The sequence below is a fragment of the Chiloscyllium plagiosum genome, unplaced genomic scaffold (genome assembly GCF_037043375.1).
Source record: "Chiloscyllium plagiosum isolate Xiang-an unplaced genomic scaffold, Cpla_swu_hap1 HiC_scaffold_28, whole genome shotgun sequence".
Taxonomy (NCBI): domain Eukaryota; kingdom Metazoa; phylum Chordata; class Chondrichthyes; order Orectolobiformes; family Hemiscylliidae; genus Chiloscyllium; species Chiloscyllium plagiosum.
This window is the reverse complement of record NW_028270166.1, coordinates 41937063-41961409: the sequence shown is the minus strand read 5'-3', so window position 1 is coordinate 41961409 and position 24347 is coordinate 41937063. Positions and strand designations below refer to the sequence as shown.

Genomic DNA, 24347 nt, shown 5'->3' with positions numbered 1-24347 from the left:
GCGCCTCCCTTGTCTGCTGGTTTGATAGTGAGGTTGGGGTTGCAACGGAGTGAGTGGAGGGCTGCGCGTTCCGAGGGTGAGAGGTTGGAGTGGGTGAGAGGGGTGGGGGAGTTCAGGTGGCGGTTAATATCGCGGCGGCAGTTGGCTATGCAGAGGTCGAGGGCAGGTAGGAGGCCAGCACGGGGTGTCCAGGTGGATGGGGTGTGTTGGAGGCGGAAGAAGGGGCCGCCTTCGCCTTCGCGCCTACTTCTTTAACCAAGACTCCCGCCCACCCTCTGACGACCCCTTCTCCCGCCTCCAACACACCCCATCCACCTGGACACCCCGTGCTGGCCTCCTACCTGCCCTCATAAAAGGTATCAATATCCTTACTTTTAAAACATGCGGTCATATTGTAAATTCCTGCATTTCAAGACAGTTCTTTCTCATTTCAGTCAACAGTTTTAAAAACACAAGGTCTTTATGATTCTGTCTTCCTTCTCTATCTCCACAGCTGTACTCTTTAATAAGCATTTGTATCTCTCAGTATTTCTAATAGATGCTGTCTCCTTATTCTTTTGCTGAGATTGGGCAGGTATTCTAGCATTCTAGCATTAACAAAGTATGGATTCATTCATTTAACAAAAGATAGAAATGTAGCATAACCAACTTTTAAAAATGCGTTCATGGGTTATAAGTGTTACTGCTGCAGTTCAGTAGACTCTCAGTGCTATTAGGGAGGGAATTACAAGGTTTTCACTGTGACACTAAAGGAACAGCGATATATTTTGACATCAGGATGGTAAGCAGCTTGGGAGGGAAATGCAGGTGGTGATGTTCCATAGATCTGCTGCCTTCATTCTTTTAGATCGTAGAGGTCACGTATTTGAAATTTGTTATTTAAGAAATTTAGGTGGATCTTTGCAATGCATTTTGTAGATAGTAACAACAGTGTGTACTAAGGTGATAGAAGGAGCAAATGTTTATGGATTTGATGCCAATCAGGACTGGCTGCTTTTCTCTGATGGTCATAGAGTCATAGAGATGTACAGCATGGAAACAGACCCTTCGGTCCAACCTGTCCATGCCGACCAGATATCCCAAACCAATCTAGTCCCACCTGTCAGCACTCGGCCAAAATCCCTCCAAACCCTTCCACCAGGTGACAAGCATCTTGAATGTTGTAGGAGCAGCACTCATCCACAACTCCTGACTTGTGTTTTATATATGGCTTTGAGGAATCAGGTGAGTTATTCACTGAAGGTTTCCCACATCTGATCTGTGCTTGTAACATTTATATGGCTAGTCTAGTTCAGTTTCTGCTCAATGGTAACCCCAGGATGTTGTTAATGGGGAGTTCAGTGATGGTAATGCCTTTAAATGTCATGGGGCAGTAGTTAGATACTCTGGTGATAGTCATTGCCTGGCACTTGGGTGAAGTCGTTCAAGTTGCCACTTATCAAGCTCAGAAGTTATGCAGATCTTTCTGCATTTGAGTATCGACTGTTTCAGCAACTGAGTTGTTGTGAATTTTGCTTAACGTTGTGCAATCATCAGCAAATTGCCCGACTCTGATCATTGACACAGCTGAATAGGTTGAGCCAAGGATACTCTGTCCTGAGGAACTTGAGCTGAGGTAACTGCCCTTTATCAACCACAACCATTTTTGTGCCAGATATGACTCCCAAGCAGTAGAGAGTTTTATCCTGAGATCCTTGTTTTGCAAGGGCTTCTTGTCATATTCAATCAAATGTGGCCTTGATGTCAAAGGTAGTCACTCTCACCTCAGATGAATGGAATTTGGAATGTTCATAAATACAGGAATTAGTAATCGCAAAGTAAGTGCATTAAGCTCCACTTTTCCAACTGTACCAAACACAAATGAAAATAAACATTACCATTCTACCCTTAGGTAGAAACAATTTTAAAAGTGAAAATATTTGGTACTGAATCTGCGTAACTGTTTGTGCTGCTATATTTAAAGGGTGTATAAACATGAATGTTAGAAGAATCACTTGTGCTTAATCTTTTGATCATTAAAGGCAATTGACTTTTTTTAACATGTTGAAATTAATACCTTGTTTTTCTATAGCCACACTAATTCCATCCATCATCTTTTGAACAATTTTGACTCATTGAGGATAATCTTAATTTTCAGTTGTTTAATATGTACCTGGGCCCTAAGTTTAATCTCCTAGCATTGGGAAAGGGAAACATATTTTACATTGAAGTCATTTACATTTCTCTTCCATCCCCATGATAATACTGCAAGTGAGCTCACTGTGAAAGAGATCACTTATCTTTGCTTCCTTTTCTTCTCTTTCTCCTCTTTCCCCCCCCCCCCCCCATTGCTATTATATTCATTTTATTTAAACAAATGAGAAATTAGCACTACAGATGAAACTGTTCAATAGGATGGAATATTCTACAGGAAGAAGAAAAGGATCATAATTTTGGCTCAATCATGCAATTTTCTACAATCCACAATTTTTAAATGCAGCTCCAGTGAAGAATCTGTTTAGATCCCTCTTTGCTGGTAAGAAGGAACTGACAGCTTCTACCAGTGGTGTCTTAGAGGTGTATGGTGTTGCTCCATTCTTCTTTTTCAGTAGATGCAGTAGCTTCATCCCAGTATGAAGCATTAGGCCGCAAAATGGATACTGAAGTGCGCAGGTAATTACCAGCAAAGGTATATTTATGTCTTCTTACACAACATGTTACTTTCCAACACTTTATTCTAACAGCTATCATGTTTTCATGCCTGTAAAAAAAAAAAAAATTCACAGTTAAACTATTTATAGAGATGTTCTTCTGGTTTGTTCAGTTAGTAAATTCACCATATTGATGATACAGTCCATTCGGATAGGTAGATTACATCTTTGTTTTAGATTGAATTACCTTTAAGTTATGATTCATTGAAGCAAATATGGGGATTGCTGGCAAGGCCTGTGTTTGTCAGTCTAGGACTTCCCTGGAGAAAGTGATGATGAATTCCCTTCTTGCGCCACATCAATCCTTGTGAACAACCACATTACTATTAGATACAGAGTTGCAGGATTTTGACCCAGTGATTATGAAGGAACACCAATATGGTTCCTAGTCAGGATGTTGTGAGACTTGGAGAGGAACTTGCATCTGGTGGTGTTCTCATGCACCTGCTGTCCTTATCCTTCTGGATGGTAGAAGTTGTAGTTTGGAAGGATCATTAATGAGTTACTGAGTCCATCTTTTGGTGCCACTGTGCATCAGTAGTGAAGAGAGCCAATGTTCAAGATTGTGGATGGGATGCCAATCAGACAGATTGCTATGTTCCAGAATGATGGCAAACTCGTAGAGCTATTGTTGCTGCACTCATCCAGGCAAGTGGAGAGTCTACTGTCACACTCTTGACTTGTGGCCCGTTAATGATGATGTTCGAACGCTTGCTGATTTTTCATTATTTTTATTTTATTTTATCATAAGGTCAGGACTGAAAATAAACTGCAGGTTGGTTCTTAATCAAAAGGTTTCCTCAGATGCTTCAACACTGGGTGGAGGAGTATGTTTAAACCGATACCAGATATTGGCCATTAACCTGGGAATTGGTTCCAGCAAGTCCAAGAGAAGCCTGAGCTTCAGCATTTTGCAGATGTTGAATGGCAACTGGAATCTTGTTTGTGGGAAGAAAGTCAGTCTGATAGAGGCCGGAGTTTTGCACTTTATTTTCTGAAGGGGTTTGGCTGTTGCTGCAACTGCTGATTTGAATACTCACTGACCATTCTCCTGTTGTTTTCAGCTATTGGAAGTTCAAAACATAGAAACTGTGTTGTAACTATTACTGATTTGCTCTGAGTGAGATGAAAAGGTCCTGATTTTCTGAGTATGTCAATCATTCATGCCTGTGAATAATTCATCAGGTTTCTCCTATAACGCCCTGGTTACATTCCAGCAAAACCTGGCTTAATAGAAAATCGCTTAACAGAAATAATGGGGCCAATGGGAAAAGTGGGGTTGGGGCAGACCAGCAAAAAATATCACCTCACAATCAGGCAAAAATGACCCAAAAGTCTAATACCGAGTATACTACAGCCTGAATGAAGGTTGAAGTCACTTTTATTAACGAAACAAAAGTAAATTTAACACTAATGTAGAAAATATAAGAAAGCTGCTCCGTCGGCCGCTGACAACTGCACATGTGCAGAACGACATGAACGACGGCGCATGCGCAGAATGAAGTGCATGAACTGATTCCTGCTGGAATTGAGCTATTTCCAACGGAGGTAAGCGTCCTCCAAAATAGAGTTCCCTACTTCTTCAGCAACGCTACAGCCAAATTGTGCTGCCGAAGCGTGCGTTATCCCAGAACTATCTGTACAGGTAGTTCTCCTATAACATTAGTTGCATTCCAGTGAAACCTTGCTCATAGAAAATCACATATTAGAAATAATGGGGCCGATGGGAAAAGTAGGGTTCGGGGCAGACAGCAAAAAATATCACGATCACTCAAAAATGACCCAAAAGTCTAAAACACAAGTATAACACAGCCTGAATGAAGGTTGAAATCGTATTTATTAACGAAACTAAAGTAAATTTAACACAGTACATTTTTAAAATTAAGAAAGCTGCACAGTACCACTCGGAAAGCTGCTCTGACAGCAGCACATGCGCAGTATGGCAAGAAGACTGGCGCCAACATTGGGCATGCGCAGAGATTTTGCCACTGACATCACATACGCAGTACAAGTGCGCTAACCAATCCTACTGGAATCGTGTGATTGTAAACGGAGGTAAGCATTCTCGAAAGTACAGTTCCCTACTTCATCAGTGACAATATAGCCAAAGAACACTGCCGAAATGTGTGTTATCACAGAACTACCTATACCACTTGAATAATCTGGCCAGTTTTGTTACTTTCTTTTATATGTCCCTTAACTGTGTTTGCCTGTCTGTCTTTTGCTTGAATGAGGCTGAAAACAAAGGTTCTTGAGTTTTAAGGAAAACATCAATTTGATTAGTTTGTTTAATTTTGCATTGTAAAAGTTACTTTGTTTTTGGAAAATTGCTAAGTATTTTGTTTAAGCTACAAATCAGAGCCTAGATTTGATTATTCACGGAGTCTGTGACTATTTAAAAAGCCTGGTTAGGAACCATTGCGGTTAATATTGAGAGTTTTGGAGGTTTAGATTTTACTGTGCTGTGGTTACAGAAAAAGAAAGCTTGATTTGCTTCAGCTGTCTGTCTGTGTCATAACAACAGACAGGTATTGGGGAAACACGGAGAGTTGCTCACTACAGAATTCCTAGCCTCTGATCCACTCTTGCAGCCATGATATTTATTAGTTTGGTCCATTTCAGTTGCTGGCCAGTGGTTAAAATAGAATTTTGACAGTGGAGGATTTAGTAATTGTAAAACTTCTTTCTGGTGATGTGCACAGGCTGCTTCAGTATCTGAAGAGTCAGAAATGGTGCTGAACATTATGCAATCAACAGCAACCATCCTCACTTCTGACCTTTACAATGGAGTAAGGTCGTCAAAGCAGCTGAAGATGGTTTGGGCTTTGGCTCATACCCTGAGGAACTGAGGGCCCCTGTTGTGCACTGGTAGTGCCCCTGCCTCTCTCAGGAGGCCCAGGTTCAAGGAACAACCACACACGTGTACACGCAGCAGATAATCACTAAGTCTAATGGAATGTTGGTCTCATTTCAAGGGAGTTGGAGTATAAGAGTATGGAGGTCTTTCTGCAACTGAACAGTATGCGGGTGAGATCATAGCTGCAGTACGATGAGCAGTTTTGGTCCCCTTATTTAAGGAAAGACATCATTTTATTAGAGATAGTTCAGAGAACGTTTGTGAGGATGATCCCTAGTATGAAGGGATTGTCTTATGAGCATAGGTTAAATAGGTTGGGACTGTACTAACTGGAGTTTAGAAGAACGAGAGGTGATCTTGTTGAAATATATAGGATTCTAAACTGGCTTGACAGGGTAAATTATGGGAAGATGCTTCCCACCATAAGAGAATTTAGGACTGGGAGCATAGTCTCAGAATAAAGAAGTGCCAACTTAAGACTGTGATGAAATTTTCTCTGAGAGGGTTGTGTGTCTTCATATTTCTTTGCCATAGAGAACTGTAGGGGTAGAGTCCTTGTGTATCTTTAAGGCTGGGATAGATAAGTTCTTGATAAGTCAAGGAATAAAGGATTATAGGGAAAATGCAGGAAAGTGAATATGCAGAATGTGAGATCAGCCATGATCCTGTCGAGGGTCCAAATGACCTACTCTTGATCCTATTTCCTATGTTCTTATGACCTCTTCCATCATTTTGCTAATAATCAAGAGTAGACTGATAGGGTGGTGATTGATCCATTTGGAGTTATCCAGCTTTTTGTGCACAGGATATACGTGAGCAAATTTTCATTGTCAGATAAATTTCAGTTTGTAACAGTACTGGGACAACGTGGCTAGGAACCCAGATAATTCTGTTGCACAAGTCTCCAGTACTATTCGTGCAATATTGTCAGGACCTATAGCCTTTGCAGAATCCATTGTCATTCGACTATTTCTTGATGCCATTTGAAGTGAATTGAATTGATTGAAAACTGGAATTTGTGTTTTTGAGGACCCACAGAGGACCCTCTGTTTGCACCTCCAGGAATCCAATCTAGTTCTAGTGTTCCCGGTATTTTCTAATAAACCTGTTAAGATGTGCTATTACACACCTGTGGAGCAGGTGGATTTTGAACCAGGGCCTCTTAGTTCAGAGGAAGGTACAGTGTGCGAGGAAAACCCCCAGTGTTTGTGTTCTATGCTCTGAATGGGGAAGAAGGGACTGTCAACTCTAATCCTAGATTATCTACTTATAGTGACAAGGTTTGAAAATCAGTAGAATACCTAACTGACTCCGTTTGGCCTGAGGTTGCAGAAAACACCAGAATACTTTGTTCCCTCTCGCCTGTTCCCTTGCTTTCTACACTCTTTCTCTCCATGACTTTCTTGGTGGACTTAAAGTTACTGGATGTACTGTGATGTCCCACACTGCCTGGCTAAGCAATAACTTATTGATAACTGCTTGATGTTGTCCTCCTGTTTTCAATTGGAAGACATTTCAAAACCAATGAATGTTTTAATCCTAACTTTACCATGTCTCCCTTCCAAGCAAAAAAAAAGTCTTTGAACATAAAAAGTTCTCGCGTATTGCTAAATTAATTTAAATTTTAAACTTGTATTTTATTAAGACCAGTATGCTTGGTGATTGAAAATCAATCCTGTGTCGTTGAATTGCAGTGTGGATTTGCCTTTTTAAAAACTGTAGCAATAGCTTCACTGTAAATATCTATGTATAAATATTTGCTGTTTATGGTGTTGCTAACTAAATGGAACAGTGCAAATTTGAAGAAATCTTAGTACTGAAAAAGATTAATTTTAATCTGTTCTACACTAATTTTGAGGTGTATAAAGCCAAGGCAATAATGGCAAAAATCTTTGATACAGGATAGTCTGGTTGACCGTTCTTCACTTTTGACCATCAGGAGACATCTGGTGGATTGCTTGGCCATTGGAAGAGGAAAGAACAGAGGGGTTTATAGGAAAACAGCTGATGTAAACTTTAGTTACTACTTCTGGATAGATCTGCCCAAAGCTTGGAGTGTGGTTGGGGATAAGTTAGGATAGAGGAGAAGGGTTGTGCTCAGTGTCAGAGTAATCAGTGCTTTGATCCATCCAGCTTTTTGATGTGAGGTCAGAGTACCACACCTGTTTCAGTCATTTTTTTGTGATTTCCTCAATTTGTTGGTGTTCTGTGATCAAACGTATGCTATTTCGGAGTAAATTTCTAAGTTAAAATAGAGGTTTTATAAAGGGCAGTTTGCTTAATCCCAGCAGTATGTAAAGTGTGCTTGTTTGATTTTTTTTTGTACTTCCCAGACAGTTGTCTTCTGTTTAAATTTGCTCCCAAATCAAGATGACAAGTAGCCCTTTCTGTGGGTTGTTGATTCTCTTTTTCAGTAGTCACTGTTCCTTTGTTGTGACTCTAGACTGCCTACCAGATAGAACGAGCCTCAATCCTTTTCTTTTTCACATCTTATTTGGATAGGAGCAGGCCAAGTATTCATCCAGCCCTCCTCAAAGGTTGCTGTGAGCTGCACATATGAAGTGTAAAATGGGATCTTGATGGCTAAGAGAAAATAGTATTCAATTCATTAATAGAAACTAATGGAAACAAGATTCAGAATAAAACTTGGCTCCTGCATGTACGTTTTTAAAAAGCACGATTCTACAAATGGTGAAAAATCTGAAATAGAAACGGAATATCTATATATTTAGCAATGCCGGTAAATGTTTATGAAATATACCTAATTTAGAATTAAAACTGTAAGGATTTTTAGTTATGGTGTTAATATCATGAGAGAATAGTTAATGAAATGTTAGTTGCAATAATTGAATATTTTAAATTTCAAGATAACATGACATTTTCGATTTTTATGCAAGAACCAACTTCTTTCTAATAAATGTGCGTTGAGTAAACTGTATATCAGTACTTTTCTCCTAACTGTATTCTGCAGTTTTTTTTTAATGTTAAGTTGATTAACTACTAATCATACTTAATCTGGTGCAGCATGCACTGTTAAATATATATTACTGGTTCATATTGCAGTGCAATTTATATGCTGAACATGTTGGCAAGATAAAAATTTGCATAGTGAGTTTAGAGGGAGCAGGTGGTGTTTTGTCTTTCAACTATTTAATCCTCAGTACTCTGGCAGTAAGTGAAAGACTCATTCTGTTAATATGTCTCTCATGTTGCTCAGTTGTTAGTTGAAATTAAATTGGGGCTGGAGTTTTAGATTGGGGTCTTCTGCAGAGTATGCTTTGATAATAACATACGACATGGGATGAGTGGGCTTCAGAAATTACGTAACTAACAGTACTTTATTTCAGTACCTATTTATATAAGCAGATGCTTTTGCTTGATATATCTAACAAACTTTAGGTGCACATTTTTGTTTAAATTTGAAATAGCATATAATAAAATAATAGATTTTCCTACCAGGGAGATGAACTACAATGTTGCTGACCAAATGCTCACTTTTCAATAGGTCACAGCCTCGGATATGGGTTTGTGAATTATGTGGCTGCCAAAGATGCAGAACGAGCTATTAATACACTTAATGGTTTAAGGCTGCAATCAAAAACTATAAAGGTAAGATTCCTGCAACCATAACTTAGTGAATGTTTCATAGTATGTCAGTGTTTAATATTTTCTTACACTAGCTTCTCACCCCTCCCCCTGACCTCTCCAAAAAAGCATTGTTTATTTGTGCTGTTCAGTGTGTGTTTTGTCCTTTTCTGTAGCCCAGAAGCAAAGCTAGTAGTGGCAAGCTACTGCTGCCCTCACTGAGATCAGTATATTAGTCAAACATTGTACCTATTTTTGCTCAATTCTGTGCTGGATAATGTTCATTAACTGATTGGTCATGGTGCTCAAATATTTGGTTATCAATACGTTGCACAATATATCACCACTGAGTCATAAAGTCAGAGAGATGTACAACATGGAAGTAGACCCTTTTAGTCCAAGTCAAAAATGTTGACTAGATATCCTAAATTAGTCTCGTCCCATTTGCCATCATTTGGCCCAGATCCCTCTAAACCATTCCTATTGTTGTACCCATCAGATGCCTTTTAAATGTTGTAATTGTACCTCCACTTCCTCTGGCACCTTATTCCATATGCGCATCACCCTTTGCGTGAAGACATTGCCTTTTAGGTCCCTTTTATATCTTTCCCCCCTCATCCTAAACTTAAACCCTAATAGTGTTGTATTCCTACCCTAAGAAAAAGACCTTAGCTATTCAGCCTTTCCATGCCCTTCATGATTTTATAACCTCTCTATTGTCACCCTGTTCTTGCCTCAGTCGAAGCATAACACTCAGACAGTATAGTTGTACCTCCTTCATCTTTATTCTGGGCCCTGAAAGGATAGAGAACGATCACCCATGTGCACAGAGACATGAATTCTCAGTCTCTCGAATAGCAGTTTCTTAATGAAATATTGTCACTAACTGGGAAGAGCATCTAGAAAAGGCAGCAAACATATTGATTCGGTGACCATTGCAATCAGCGAGTACCAACGGTAATGATTAATCATTGAATATCTGGCTTCACATAATGAATGCTTTTCACCTTGTTAACTGACTTTACATACTAAATGCTTCTTCATCTTGTTAAATGGCTTTACATAATGAATGCTTTTTCCACCTTGTTAACCCACTACCTTGCCTCCAGCATCTCATTGTTCACTGCAATTCTTATCTGACCTGAGTCATGCTCGTTGAATCTTTTGTTTCACAAAACATTAAAACTTAACTAAACTGATCTGCTCATACCCTATACACATTTTGAACCTCTCAGCTTCCAACGCTGCAAAGAAAAATAGCTGCAGCCTCTCCCTATAGCTAATACCCTCCAACACTAGCAAAATCCTTGCAAGTCTTTTCTGAACCCTTTGAAGATTCACAACATCCTTACTATTAGGAGAGAGAGCTGTATTGCACTCTGTATTCCTAAAGTGGCCTAACAATATCCAGTACAGCCGCAACATGACATCCCAACTCCGATACTCAATGCATTGATCAATAAAGGGAATCATACAAAATGCCTTGTTTACTACCCTGTGAGCCCACCTTCAAGGAACTACGAACCTGCGCCCCTTGGTCTCTTTGTTTGGCAATATGCCCACGGTCCTACCATTAAGTGTCCTGGGTTGAGTTGCCTTATCATAGTGCAACATGTCACGTTTTATCTAAATTACACTCTGTCTGCAGCTCTCCGGCCCATCTGATCAAGATCCCAATGTATTCTTCACTATTTACTACACCTCCAATTTTGCTGTTGTCTGCAAATTTACTAACCATTCCTCCTATGTTCACATCCAAATCATTTATATACATAAAAAGCAGTGGAGCCAGCACCAATTCTTGCAACACACAATTTGCCTGAAAAGCAACCCTCTACTACCACTCTGTCTCCTCCTTTATGCCACAAGATTAAATCTCGTGGCAATAATAGTTTATAAATTGAAGCTTTTAGTGAGTATTGAAGCCTTGAGATCCAGCAAAGAGACTGTCTCCAGTAATGCATTTGAGCTTATGACTGAAGGTGAGGTCTTTCTTTGAAATTGGAGGAAAAACTAAAAACGGCACTGTGGTTCAGTGGTTGGCACTGTTGCCTCACAACCTCATGAAACAGAGTTCAATTCCACCTTCAGGTGACTATCTGTGTGGGGTTTGCACATTGTCCCATTACTGCGTGGGTTTCCTCTAGGTGTTCTGGTTTCTTCCCACAGTCCAAAGATGTGCAGGTTAGTCAGATTGGCCGTCAGAAATTCAGGGTTCTGGGATTGGTCGAGGATTGGTTCTGGGCAGGATGCTCTTTCAAGGGTCGGTGTTGATTTGATGCGCTGAATAGCCTGTTTTACACTGTAGGGATTCAATGATTCTAAATGCTGTCATTACTGATTTTATATTTGTACACTTTGTCGGCCATCCTGTCATCTGCAGATTCAACATTTGAACCCCAATATCAAATTTAAGGAGTAAAGTGACCGTATACTGTGTACATTCAAAACAACTAATTATAACTGAAGTTATCCACGGATATGTGTTTCAAAAGGAAATACTCTGATTAGTATGTTAATATTGTTAATTAAATTAATAAATTAAGTTTCTGGTTTGTCAGTGTTTTCATTGAGACCTCATGATGTACCAAGAAACAAATGTCCTTTCTCACTATGCCTTCAAGTTATTTCCAACATTTTCCATTATAACTTAATATTTTGCAGTTGAAACTGGGTTGTTCAGATACAGTCTAATTTTAAGTTAAAATCTGTCCTTCACACTTCAAATCGACATCCAATATCATATTTTAGAAAAGTGCTTGCAGCAATTAACCTGAAATTATTTTAAAGAGTGATGTTATTTGAAAGGTTTCGTATGCTCGGCCGAGCTCGGACAGCATTAAGGATGCAAACCTGTATGTAAGTGGTCTGCCAAAGACGATGACTCAAAAGGATTTGGAGCAACTTTTTGGACGTTATGGTCGAATCATCACGTCTCGTGTTCTTGTTGACCAAGTCACAGGTGGGGAGCATTTTTGTTTTATTAATTATCAATATTGTTGAGGCATGGGCAGGGTGGATAGAAAGCAGCTGTTCCCCTTTGTTGAGGGATGAATAACAATGGGATATGATTTTAACATGAAAGGCAGGAAGCTTAGAGGGAATTAAAGGAAACTATAAGTTTACCCAGAGGGTGGTGAGAATCTGGAATGCACTGCCTGGGAGGATAGTTGAGGCAGGAAACCTCACAACCTCTTAAAAAGCATTTGGATGAGCACTTGAAATATCATAACATTCAAGGGTATGGGCCACATGTTAGAAAGTGGGACTAGTGTAGATTTAGAATAGCTTTGGTCTGTGCAGACTCAGTGATCTAAAGGGCCTCTACTGTGCTCCAATTCTATATGTAAGTATTTCTAGAAATTACATTTGTAATTCTAAGGCTTTAATATCAACAGAAAAGTGGACCTCAACTAATCTAGTCTAATGTACATCTTTTTAAAAACTTGCTTAATTTTGTGTTTAAAATCTCAGGGAACATGCACCCCTGCCTATTTTCCTTCCCTTATCTCTCTCGTCCAGGAGTGGTTCAACTGGTTCCACAGTTTCTTCCAAGTGCAGGTCCATTTCCTTCATGTTTAATATAATTTCTAGTGTTAAACATTCAAACGTTATTCAGTAGTGTCAACCTCTCGGTCATCTATAAATACTCTGAGTTACATATTTGAAAACCTTATTTTTATTCTCTTTGCTATTTATTTCCCATCCCGTGCTGGAGATAACTATGACTACGTATCTGAGGGTAGCATTAAAGAATGTAACTTAAACGATATTGGAACAAATCAACAGGCTACATTTTAACTATCGGTCTCAAATGGATTGGGAGCACACAATACTATTTTTTTCAGTTCTCTTCTCAGTAGGAAAGTAGTTTAGTAATTCTCATGTGTTTTCAGGTATGTCCAGGGGAGTGGCTTTTATTCGCTTTGACAGGAAATCTGAAGCAGATGAAGCTATCAACAACCTGAATGGGCACAAACCACCTGGTGCTGTCGAACCTATTACAGTAAAACTTGCAGCCAATCCCAATCAGAAAACAAATGCATCCTTGTTGGCACAGCTGTACCATTCACCAGCAAGGCGCTTTCCAGGACCATTGCACCATCAGGCACAGAGATTCAGGTGTGTTCTGTCGCCCATATGTGCTAATTCTGAATTACTCTTATGCATTGATGGGACGAAGGCAGGAAGTAACATGAAGGACTGCTTGACCTATTATGGATTTCAACCATCTTTACTTCAAGGTTGCTTCATATGGTGATTCATTTAGTGCCAGAAAAATAACTTTAATCCTCCTGGACTTCTGGGCAGAGGCACTGTTTTGCCATTCTTTCCCTGTTTGAATGAATCATGGACTCTTTGGAATGTAATACCAAACTTTAGAACTGGTATATTGGCTAGTCACTAATTAACCTTTGTTGAAACAACATAAATTTGGACACTGAATAACTTAAATAATTTATTAAATTTCTGTTCATATTATCAATGAATTTGTCATTAGCTCATTGCTCATTTTAAAAATGAATGCTGGAAACAGAATGGGCATGATCAGAAAGGGATGGGTGTCCAAATGTTTGAGGGAGTAGGCTAGATCCATTCTTCACAACTATTAAATGATGTACAAACAATTAAAACCATTCTGTCCGTTCTGATATAGGTGGAATCATCATTCAACACATGGCATCACCCAGTATATATTATGGTCTTTGGAGTTTTGAACCCACACCTTGTCTATATTTCCTCTCCATTTTCCCCTTTATTTTTCTCATTTTTACCTGTTTGGTTTGCTTGTCTCGGCTGCCATGGGGAAAAGGTGAGGTGACAACATCATTTCTATCACATCTGAGACTCAAAGAAAGTGCTGTATCTAAGAGAAGATGACAGACCGAAAATAGCTTTTGTGCAGTGTTGAGGAATTATTGGATCACAATCCTTGAACTCACTGGCTTTCTAACATTGCATAATGCTAAATAAATTTTCCAAATGCCAATAACATTCCTCCTCACTACTAGCTGTATCTGAGGAAGGACTTTGAGAGCAAAGGATTTGCTTACAGAACTGGCATAAAGATTTAAACTCCCAGGGAGGAATTAAAAATATCAAGCAGACACTTGTAATAGAATGATGTATTTTGCTTTATCCCTTATGTGGGGACATTCGTCAAATAATTACAATGCTTCATTTCTGACTGGATGGGATTGACAAATTCCTTGTGGCAAACCTCATCTATTGAATGGCAGGTTTTGAACTACTATGGTAGGAGTGATCCTTGCTAAACAGGCTTAATATTGGCAAGATTCTGGATTAGTGGTGCTGGAAGAGCACAGCAGTTCAGGCAGCATCCAAGGAAGGATGCCTGCCTTGAAGAAGTTTTCCTCCTCTCTCTACAGATTTCGAAGCTCCTTGGATGCTGCCTGAACTGCTGTGCTCTTCCAGCACCACTAATTCAGAATCTGGTTTCCAGCATCTGCAGTCATTGTTTTTACCTCGTTAATATTGGCAAGGTCTATGTGCAGTGTACCTCTCAAGGTGAGGCCTCTGCCGTTGTGTATGTTTGAATGGACATAAAAGACAGTGCACCTTATTGAAAGTATCCCCTTTACAGACTAAGTTGTAGACTTTAAACCCTACACATGAAATTATATTGCTTAGCTTTAGGGATTTGCGCTCGCTAAATAAAATCGGGTGGGTGAAAATAGTTGTTGAGAAATGTGTACTTAGTAATCTGCAGCAATGCTGCAAGACTGATAGTTCAAGACTACACTGATAAGTGACAAAAGGAAATTTGGTGATCTAGCCACCTTCCTATAATGTATTCCAAAGTTTATGCAGTTTTTTGATTTGCATATGACATCTGAAAATGTTTTCTTTGTAGATATGTTTGACAAGACAATTGTCAGCCCTTTTTTTTTGCATCAAATCTACCTAGTTACAATGGGTTTGTTCAGGTGTTATCTTTGTAAAGAAATCTCTCACGATTAGTATTAGGCACGTTTACCAATATTTTGTGATTTCAGTTTTTAGCTGGTATTCAGTAGAAGTTTGAATGCTTTTATGTTTGGTGATTCACTAGTTTTCATTCCAGGAAAGCCAAGTTTATAAATCAGGCCTTTGTGTTTGCATTAATAAAGCAGCTCCTTTGTCCCAAAAGGTCTTTTATACATAAACAAAATAGACTGAAAACTATTCTTGGTTATCTAATACAAAAGGATTTAGTGTTGTTTGGTATTGTTTGGCTATGTTTTTAAAAACCCTCAATAGAGTTGTGTTGGAACACAGTGTAGGATTTGCAATACCATAAAATGCTTTTAAATGAAGGATTTGTGCTGTGGGTGACCTGTTAATTCCTGTGTTTGTCTAGCTGGACCAACACTGCTTAAATCAAAGCTTAATGCTAGTAGTCTTCCCAATTCCCTGTATTGAAATTTTTATTACCCTTTTTGTTTTTAGCAAGCCAGGGTATGCAAATTCTTTTACTAATTTTCATTTGTTTTGTCCCTTTTTGAAGCTTTTGACTTAAAAGTTAATTTTTTTTTGTTTGTTTGTTAGGTTTTCGCCGATGAGTGTTGACAATATGAGTAGTTTGTCAGGTGTGAACGTTGGTGGTCACAATCCATCTGGCTGGTGCATCTTCATCTACAACCTGGGCCAAGACGCAGATGAGGGAATCCTGTGGCAGATGTTTGGCCCATTCGGAGCCGTGACTAATGTCAAAGTTATACGTGATTTCAACACCAACAAATGCAAAGGGTTTGGCTTTGTAACCATGACAAACTATGAAGAGGCTGCCATGGCCATTGCTAGCCTGAATGGCTATCGCCTCGGAGACAAAATTCTCCAGGTCTCCTTTAAAACCAGCAAGTCACACAAGGTGTAATTTAAAACTTGTGCTCATTTGTAAGCATTTGATTAGAAATACACTGCTGAAAGGTAAATAAGTCCACTAGTGTAAAGCAACTCTTATTGTTGTGACAGAAGTGTTTTGTCTACCATTCTAGAAGAATAAGTGAAAAGGATTTTTTTATATTAGTAATCTGGGATGCAACTAATATGAAATGTTCAAATGTTTGATACATTTCCTTCCATATTCCCCTCCTTTCTTCCTGAGCACCCAAAAAAAGGAGGGTAAAATGCTGAACTATATTGTAGTTCTATGGATTTAAAATAATATCGCTTTAAGTTGCAATATTCATCCCATTATCAGTTGACTAATAACCAGCTCTTGGTTGATTCCTGCTTGCATTGGAAAAGCAATTTCATAAATGCGCTACTTGCTAGCATAGGTTTAATGCATTAATACTTTTTGAATTAAAATGCTGATTGTCCCTGTAAGATTAATATGTTGCATATTAAGTTCATCCAGACCTCAGAGCCATAGCTGTAATAAGTTTTCTGTAGATAAGTAAAAATGGCACCTTCTGTCCCTTTCTTATCATGACATGTGGCGGTAGATGCAAAGCAGTTCAATTTTAATTCCTGTCATGAGTAGACCAGTGAATCATATTAATGAGATTTAGATTGTCAGTACAAAAATTGAGCAGGTTTACTAGAACATTTGCCAAATCTTTGGGTGAAAGGAACGTTTTGGTTGGAAAGTGTAGCATAGAATTAGCTGTAATATTATCTTGGAGGTTTAAACCTTTGAACATTTGTAAGTTTGTTGCACCCCACTTAGTGAACTCCATTTCTTTTTTAAAAAAAAAAGTTTTTTTTTGTTTTTTGCATAATTGACATGCTAAGTTGGGATAATGCGTCAGAATAGAAAGTACTTAAATGTTTTTCTCATACAGGTTAGCTGTCAACACAAAGCTTTGTTAAAATAGATTTAAAGAAGACTAATCTAAACGTTTTTACAACTGCCTTTGAAATTAGTTAATGTTCTGTTATATAATTTCTTTTCATTTTGTTTCCTTTGTTTTGTTTGACTATTGATTTTACTTTTGCATTTATGATCATTAAATTTGTTTTGTTTTGCTCCAATTTTGTTTAGTTTTTGTTATTTTTCTGTTTTAAAATTAATTTGCTGTTTAGCGCTTCAAAATTTTGTTTTACAATTAAGGGTAGGGATTGAGGGGCCAGTGTGCAGACAGGCACCTGATCTTTAGGTACCCTACCAAAGAGTTTTACACCTTTTGCTGAAGTGGGCTTCACAGAGCATCTATTTTTATAAACAAACTTTTTACAGGTGTGCTAGCAGGGGATTTTGAGTGGAAAGTTTTGTATGCCAACTGATGAGCTTTTAAATAAATTAACCAGACTTGAACCTTCGGTAGACAGTTAGCTGTAGCTGACTTTTAAATCTTTGTCAGAATTTAATGCAGACACAAATCCACTGGTCCTGTTTGAATGAAGACAGGTTGCAAAAAGGAATGTGAAGTTGTATTGCATATGTTTAGCACATAGTTGCGAATAATGGTTGGAGAAACTAAGCTACTTCAACCCATGGTAATTGCGCAGTCAAACATAGTTTCAAATGTGTATAGCAAAGGGAGCAGACACCAATTATATCATTGTTTTAGACTTGTTTACCTTTGTGCCATATGCACTGACATGTTGAACACCAAAATATGATTTTTGAATATTTTTGGAACATTTCAGTAAGTGAACAGTCAAGGCAAGTGAATGTTAGTCAACCTCCTTTTCAGTTCCCAAATTCCCAGTACTCAAAACACCTGGAGGAAGAACTTTGAGAAAAACATACTTGTTTTATAAAAAAACGAACACATTTTAATTTTTTAAAAGGTGTGGGAAAGCTAATTGCAGTTTTTGGGAGTTGAGCGTAGTTGCCAAATTTAGTCGAGACTGATCTAAGGTTTGCATTTCTTAGATGAAGTCCTTTTTCTTCTAACTTTGTCCAACTCATTAAGTTTCCAGTGCTAGATCTCATTTAGTCTTACTTCAGAAAAGAAAAAAAAGGGAATATTTCCTTAAATGCCAATTACATGACAGTAGAAAATAGAAGTTTTCCACACAATAAGTTATATTTGAGATATAATTTATACCTGAAACAATTAGGATTAGTCTGCTAGAGGAGGATAAAAACAGTTGGAATAAGTGTGAGAGAGTGAGTAGATTTTTTAATGACAATCTGACTTCTTAAATTTTTTTCAGAGATAATTGTTCATTTATAAACTAATTTCCTTATTCCACTACCTAAATTCCTTCTGTTATGCAACCACTCAGAACTTGTATGTAAGGAAACTCTGTTATGAAAAGATAATCTGGTTGATGGCATGTGTATTTGGTTGAGATTTTCTGGTAAAATCAGGTTTAGTGTGTATGAAAATTGATTTTTGCTCAGACTTTGTAGTACTCCGCAATATACCTCTTTGCCACAAATACATGTGACAAAAGTTGTTTTGGTATTTTGGGTGACTGAATGGAGAAAACTTGTGATATCTGAATTTTTTAAGCCCATTTCTAGGCCAATTTGTCTGTAGTAATGAGACAGTAATTCTACACATAACTGAAAGATCAACAAAACTAATTTTGTGACTTGAAGACTGATAGTAGTATATTTTTCAAACTAAAGAGTAACATGCAGTTACTGCTTTGGTGCACACCATGACCATTGCTTTTCGATCCCCCATCTACACTTCAGAATACTGTACAACTGGATTCAAGTTGTGCTGGTCTTAATCCATAATTTGTTCTTGCTGTCCACATATTTACAGCACAACATCTAGTTGATACAAATTGAATTCTGTCTAATATCATGTTAGCTTGCACAATGTGTATAATACCAACTCTGCACTTTTTCCAAAATACAAACTGAAAACTCATTATAGTGAACAAATATCAGACAGTGCTGCAGTTAGTTGCATACACCGTCTTTTTTTGTGCCCACAATTTCTTTTTTCTGGTGGGAAATTGGGAAAACTTAATCCAAAAGGACACTAAATTATTTTCTTAATTTTAAGCAAAAAGCCAATTAATTTGATGAACCAGATTTGCATCTCCTTATAGCGATTCACAACAGATTAGTTGCCTTAATTTAAAAAATTTACAAATCAAGAGTATAATTTCGTTTGCACATCCCATTAATTCCTGAATTGCAGGGATATTAGTGTCAGTACTTCTAATTTCTTACTATCCTAATTGATTATTCTGCAATTCCAAATAATTGTTTATAATGGTACTTCTTTATTCTGTGATAGATATTTAAGTGTAGTTGTAAAGGATTTCTGTTCAGTTTAGAATGTTTTCGATATTTTTAATTTTAAAATACCATCCATCAGTGCTTGAGTTCTTAACAATTCCTGTGAAGGCTGGACAGCTATGCAGATGAGATTAGTTTATCAACAAAATGGTTGCATTTAATACCTTGTTCTTCTCCCTTCCCTTCCCCATCTCCCATTTATACATCTTTTACCTAAACTAAGATTTTCAGTGCTTTTCTTCAGCTTAATTACTCAGTGCTTCAAAACAAATTCCTAACCATATATTTATTTGTCTTTTTATTATTCTAACCATCCGACCCCTGCTGTCATTTGCTATCACAGTACCAGTACCATCGAACAATTTAGCATAATTCCAGTATGAATTTTACTTTCAACTGCAAAACTTAGGCCAGGAGGGTTGATGGGTTGTTGTTTTTAGTGTCATTGTCAGAAGAAGAGTGGTGTCTGAAATATTTTGGACTATTTTTAAAAAGGAAATTTAAATGGTTCCTTTCTTTCTTCATTGGTTCTCACCGAATTGTTTTGTCCTTTTATTCATTCCTAAATAGAGCTGTAAATATATTTTGAAGCGACCTGATTTTTCCAGTCAGTTTTTGCAGTCATTCAATGGCCGTTGCAACGGCTGAAGCCCCACTATTTATTTTCCCCTGCAAGTTCTACTTTGGCATGAATAATTTATGTTCTCACATAAAGCTAGGCTTTTAAAATGTTAATAAAAGATTGATTAGGGACACCTGAATTATACCACTTGGAGTACGAGATTTGCATAGTGCTAACCAGGCTGTTTGATGGAAACTCTGGCAATCTAGTTTTGAAGTTAAAAATCACAACACCAGGTTATAGTCCAACAGGTTTATTTGAAAGTACAAGCTTTCAGAGCATTACTCCTTTGTCAGGTAGCTAGTTTCCTAGTTTCAAACCACTGGATCTCTTATGATTCTTGCTTAGTTTGTAATGGGATATAAAAGAACTGTACCAGAGCTGAGGAATTTTGGATTATGCAATCAGATGCATTTTCCAGGACTTCAGTTTTTCCGAATTAGGCTGATTACTGCAAATGCCTGTGCCTCCTTCGATTTTCCATCCCTTAGCAGAATTTGCCGCTTATCACCTCAAAAACAGAATGTTGTTTGTCATGTTGCTATTGCTTATGTTTTTCAAAAATGTATTTAAAAACTATTTGTGGACTTCTGTGACATAAGTCAATTTTTCTTTAGGAAAGGACAAGCTCTGCAAATCTCAATTTCTAATTGACATGGAAATAGCACGATTTTCTTTTTAGTTCACTGCAGGCTTAAGGTTATGGAAGTAAGCCTGTTTCCACTGTCATTATTTTAATTGGGGAAAGAAGCAAGTCAAGTAGAAAATTTTATCTGGCATGTAGCAATTTTGATATTATCTATTGCAATTTAAACATCATGGACAAAATCTTTCAAGTTTAATTGCATCTGCAGTGCATCCAATGTGGGATCATTTTCTACCTTCCGTATTTTATTCAGGGCTTAGACTAGCTTATGTTGTTTACTTTTAGCAAGTTTAGGAAGTATAATTATGAAACTCCTTTATGTTTTAGGAAGAGACCATGAAGAGCTCAGTGAGTTTATCTAGTGAGTAGCAAAGACAAAAAAGTAAGGATGGCCACTGATTTTAATTCTGATCTGTGGTCTGAGCTAGCTGGTCTGAGCCAAATGGTTGCATTGCAGTTAGCTTCAGTGTTCTTGGTTTTGGGGAAATTAGTCACTGTAGCCATTTACGATCCCAATGCAAAAGTCCCTGCTGGAAGTGATGCTGAAAGAAGTTAGAATGTTTTTGGCTCCAATGATCTCTCTTCTGAATTTTACTTTCCCTTTTACCCTACAATTGAAGTTGTTATAAATACTCCATAAGCAAGCTACAGGAGGACAAAAAGCATCACAACAGCAAGGTTTCATCTTCAGGGCAGAAGAAACAGAAAACTCTCAAAAAAGGGGTTGTTTCTGACCCAGTAGCTTTTTTTTTAGAGCAATTATATGTTGCTCAGTGCTAACCACTGTAAAGTAATGTGAATTATCTTTATTACTCCTGAGGAATTTAACCAGTCATTTGGGAACTTACATTCTTTAGCATTTTGAGTAAAGGAAGTTATATTAAGAGTAAGCTTATTTTACAATAAATGTTACTTTTTAGAATTCTTGCTCCATCTTAACTAGTGAATATATTTATTCCATGAAGTTTGACATAATTTGAGTGAAAACATACAAGGAAGAGCATTCGCGTTTATTTCCACTACTCATAAGAATTATGTGTTGTTGGTTTTCACCTCCCTATATAGGTGTCCATTAAACACTTGCAAAGGTGACCTTTCTAATAGTCTGTGGTCATTGTCCCACTCAGCACTGAACAAACTTTACTTACCAAGAGTTGCTATTCTAAGGCGGTTGTATAAAAACAAAAGTCATGATAATTGAAAGGCTATTAATTTGGGGACTTGGAAAAGGGGGACAGAAAGAGATTGTTTGAACAAAGCCATTTTCCCCGATCCTAAGATGAAATACTTAGATATGAGTCTGTCTGTATTCTTTGCAAGATTTTTGAAAAGAACAAGGCCAGAACATGTTAGACTCTGCATTCCAAACTAAGCAGGTACAATGGAGACAGGACCAGTGGATATCAAAAGTATACATTAGCTGAAATGGAAGCAGTGCTAGCAGAGTTGTGTAATATGAAAAAATAACCTCCAAAAAGAGAACAGTAAAGACTTCATGTGTCATTTTAAATAACATTAAGAATGGAAATGGGACCAAGGATTAGTTATTAGCACCATCTTAAGAAACAACATGGCAAGTCAGAGATGTGCTAAGAGGTGAAGTATGCAGTTTCCTAATCAACTTATAAGATTGGCTGCAGCGCTGGGCCTTTCATTTATTTTGGTTGCATCATTTTATTTAATTTTGTACTTTAAGTATTACTGTGACTAAAAGTTAAATATATTCACCTGTAGTGTCATCTGCAGAATACTTTCAGATTTGATGTTACACCTGGGTTCTGTTACCTGAAATATGCTTGTTTGGGTATTAATGGAAATCTCTGCTTAATGTTGTGGTAAACTGTAGTAGACTTCATGCACTTGAAGCCAATACTGAGAGTCACAGAAATGCTGAAATTTTTAATTCAAGGCCTTTTTATTGCTGTGTGTAGTTTGTCTATGCACAACTACTTGAATTCAGATTTAAGGTACAAAGTATGAATGCCACACCAATCTATCTTTATATGTTACTTGTATTTCCAACAAGTATGAAATGCTTTATAATAGTTGCAGTAGGTGCCCAATTTAGTTTGATTTAATTTTGAACTGCATTTAGCATGAAGGACCACATAAATATGAAACTTTTTTTATATATAGAGGAAATGAATAGCACTTTAAAAGAGTAGCTCTATAACAAATTTGAATATCTGTATGCCCCTTGAACTGTTGTCCAACCATGTGAAATGATGGCTCGGCAAAGCTGATTTGTAATTACATTCTCTCAAACCTTTAAATTCCTGAAACGTATGGCAGTTATTTCAATTAGGAATGTATTTTTTTACGGTCTGATTATTGTTCTGCTTTACTACTGTTTTTATCAAATTGTTGACACTGAAGAATTATGGAGACACAGTGTAATGTAACTAATTGGATAAGAGGGTATTTTAGGATTTGTTGGAGAGGTGCATTTTTTTTCAACTTAAGCACCAGAATTCAGAAAGTGAAACTTGTCAAAATATAAATTTTAGTTAACTGCCAAACTTCTGTAAAAATGTATATGATAGTCCACTGATTTAGTTTTTGAGTTGTACTATTATTTGTAGTTTTAGATTGAAACTATGCTTATAAGCAACTAACATAGTTTTCCTGTAAAAGCAGAAGATTGAGTGCTCTAATTTTTTTAATGAAAGGTATGATGGAGATAACTGAACAATACATTGACATTGTAAAAGTAAACATCGAGTCCTTTTTTTAAGTTTCTCCTTGAATTCTGAATGTATTGGTCTAGTTTAAATTAACCACACTAATTTTGTGCTTTGCCTTAAACAGTACATAGTGTGTGGGACTATATCACAAGTTCTGATGCATATACTGGCATGTGCAATAGGGCAAGGAAGCATATGGGAGTTGAATTGTTCTGTTAATAGGCTGATTCAGATACATGTACAGTTGAGACAGTTTTTAATTTGGCTGTAAGTATTTTAGACCCAATGGATGCAAATGTCAATTTGCATTGTTTTTCAAGTTTTCCCTATACTTGAGCCATGTTACAAACTAGCCTGAACGACACTCATATAAATAAGGCTAAAGTAAGAAAGGATTACTTTGAATCTTCTTAACACTTTGAAATGGAACAAATGTTCACACTGAAATTTCCTGTTCCTTGGTAAAGTTTGGAAAAAAAAGCTGAGATGGACAGTATAAGCAGTTTAGGACATTGCATAACAAATTGCCCTAATGTACGTAACATGAGACATGACATGACATGACATGACATGACAGCCACTACAAGTTAAAGTACCTTCCATTTAATAATGATGCTAACTTGAATATTCAGCACCACACGTACTGAAAAATGGAGTGATTTAGGTGAAACTCCAAGAAACATGGAGAATCTAATATTCCAAGGATTGGAAAATATGGTTCAGTGCGGAGATTAAAGATTGTCTGGAATAACAGAGAAATCAGTCATCAGTTTTGAGATCTAGCCACAATGAAGAGATGGGTGTAATGAATTTAAAAGTTGTATGTTGCTTTTTTTTTGAAGAGTTAAGTATTGCATGGCAGCTAGTAGGAATTATTTTTCATTAATGCAGTACAAGATATAGTTCTTGGCAAGGTAGATGTGCCTGGGCTTAATGTGTACTGACAGTTGGTGGATGTAAATGTTTATATACTGTTGCTTTATTTTAGTTTGCTACAAAGCCAGAAGGCTATTTAAGTTATTAAACATTTTTGTACTTAATTTATTTTCTCACCAACATTAAATTATGTTTGATTCTGTTTTAAAAGATGAGTCTGACTGAACT

At 37.4% G+C, this 24347-nt stretch overlaps 1 protein-coding gene across 1 annotated transcript in view; it reads left to right on the top strand.

The window, feature by feature from the left end:
- Window positions 1-17112, top strand: part of LOC122565188 (ELAV-like protein 1) — a 36499-nt gene extending 19387 nt beyond the window's left edge. The window contains exons 3-6 of the mRNA XM_043720905.2: window positions 9053-9156; window positions 11941-12094; window positions 13029-13254; window positions 15682-17112. Of these exons, the coding sequence (XP_043576840.1) occupies window positions 9053-9156; window positions 11941-12094; window positions 13029-13254; window positions 15682-16009 (812 nt within the window). The 3' untranslated portion in view covers window positions 16010-17112. The remainder of the gene's footprint in view (window positions 1-9052; window positions 9157-11940; window positions 12095-13028; window positions 13255-15681) is intronic.
- The last annotated feature ends 7235 nt before the right edge of the window (window positions 17113-24347 follow it).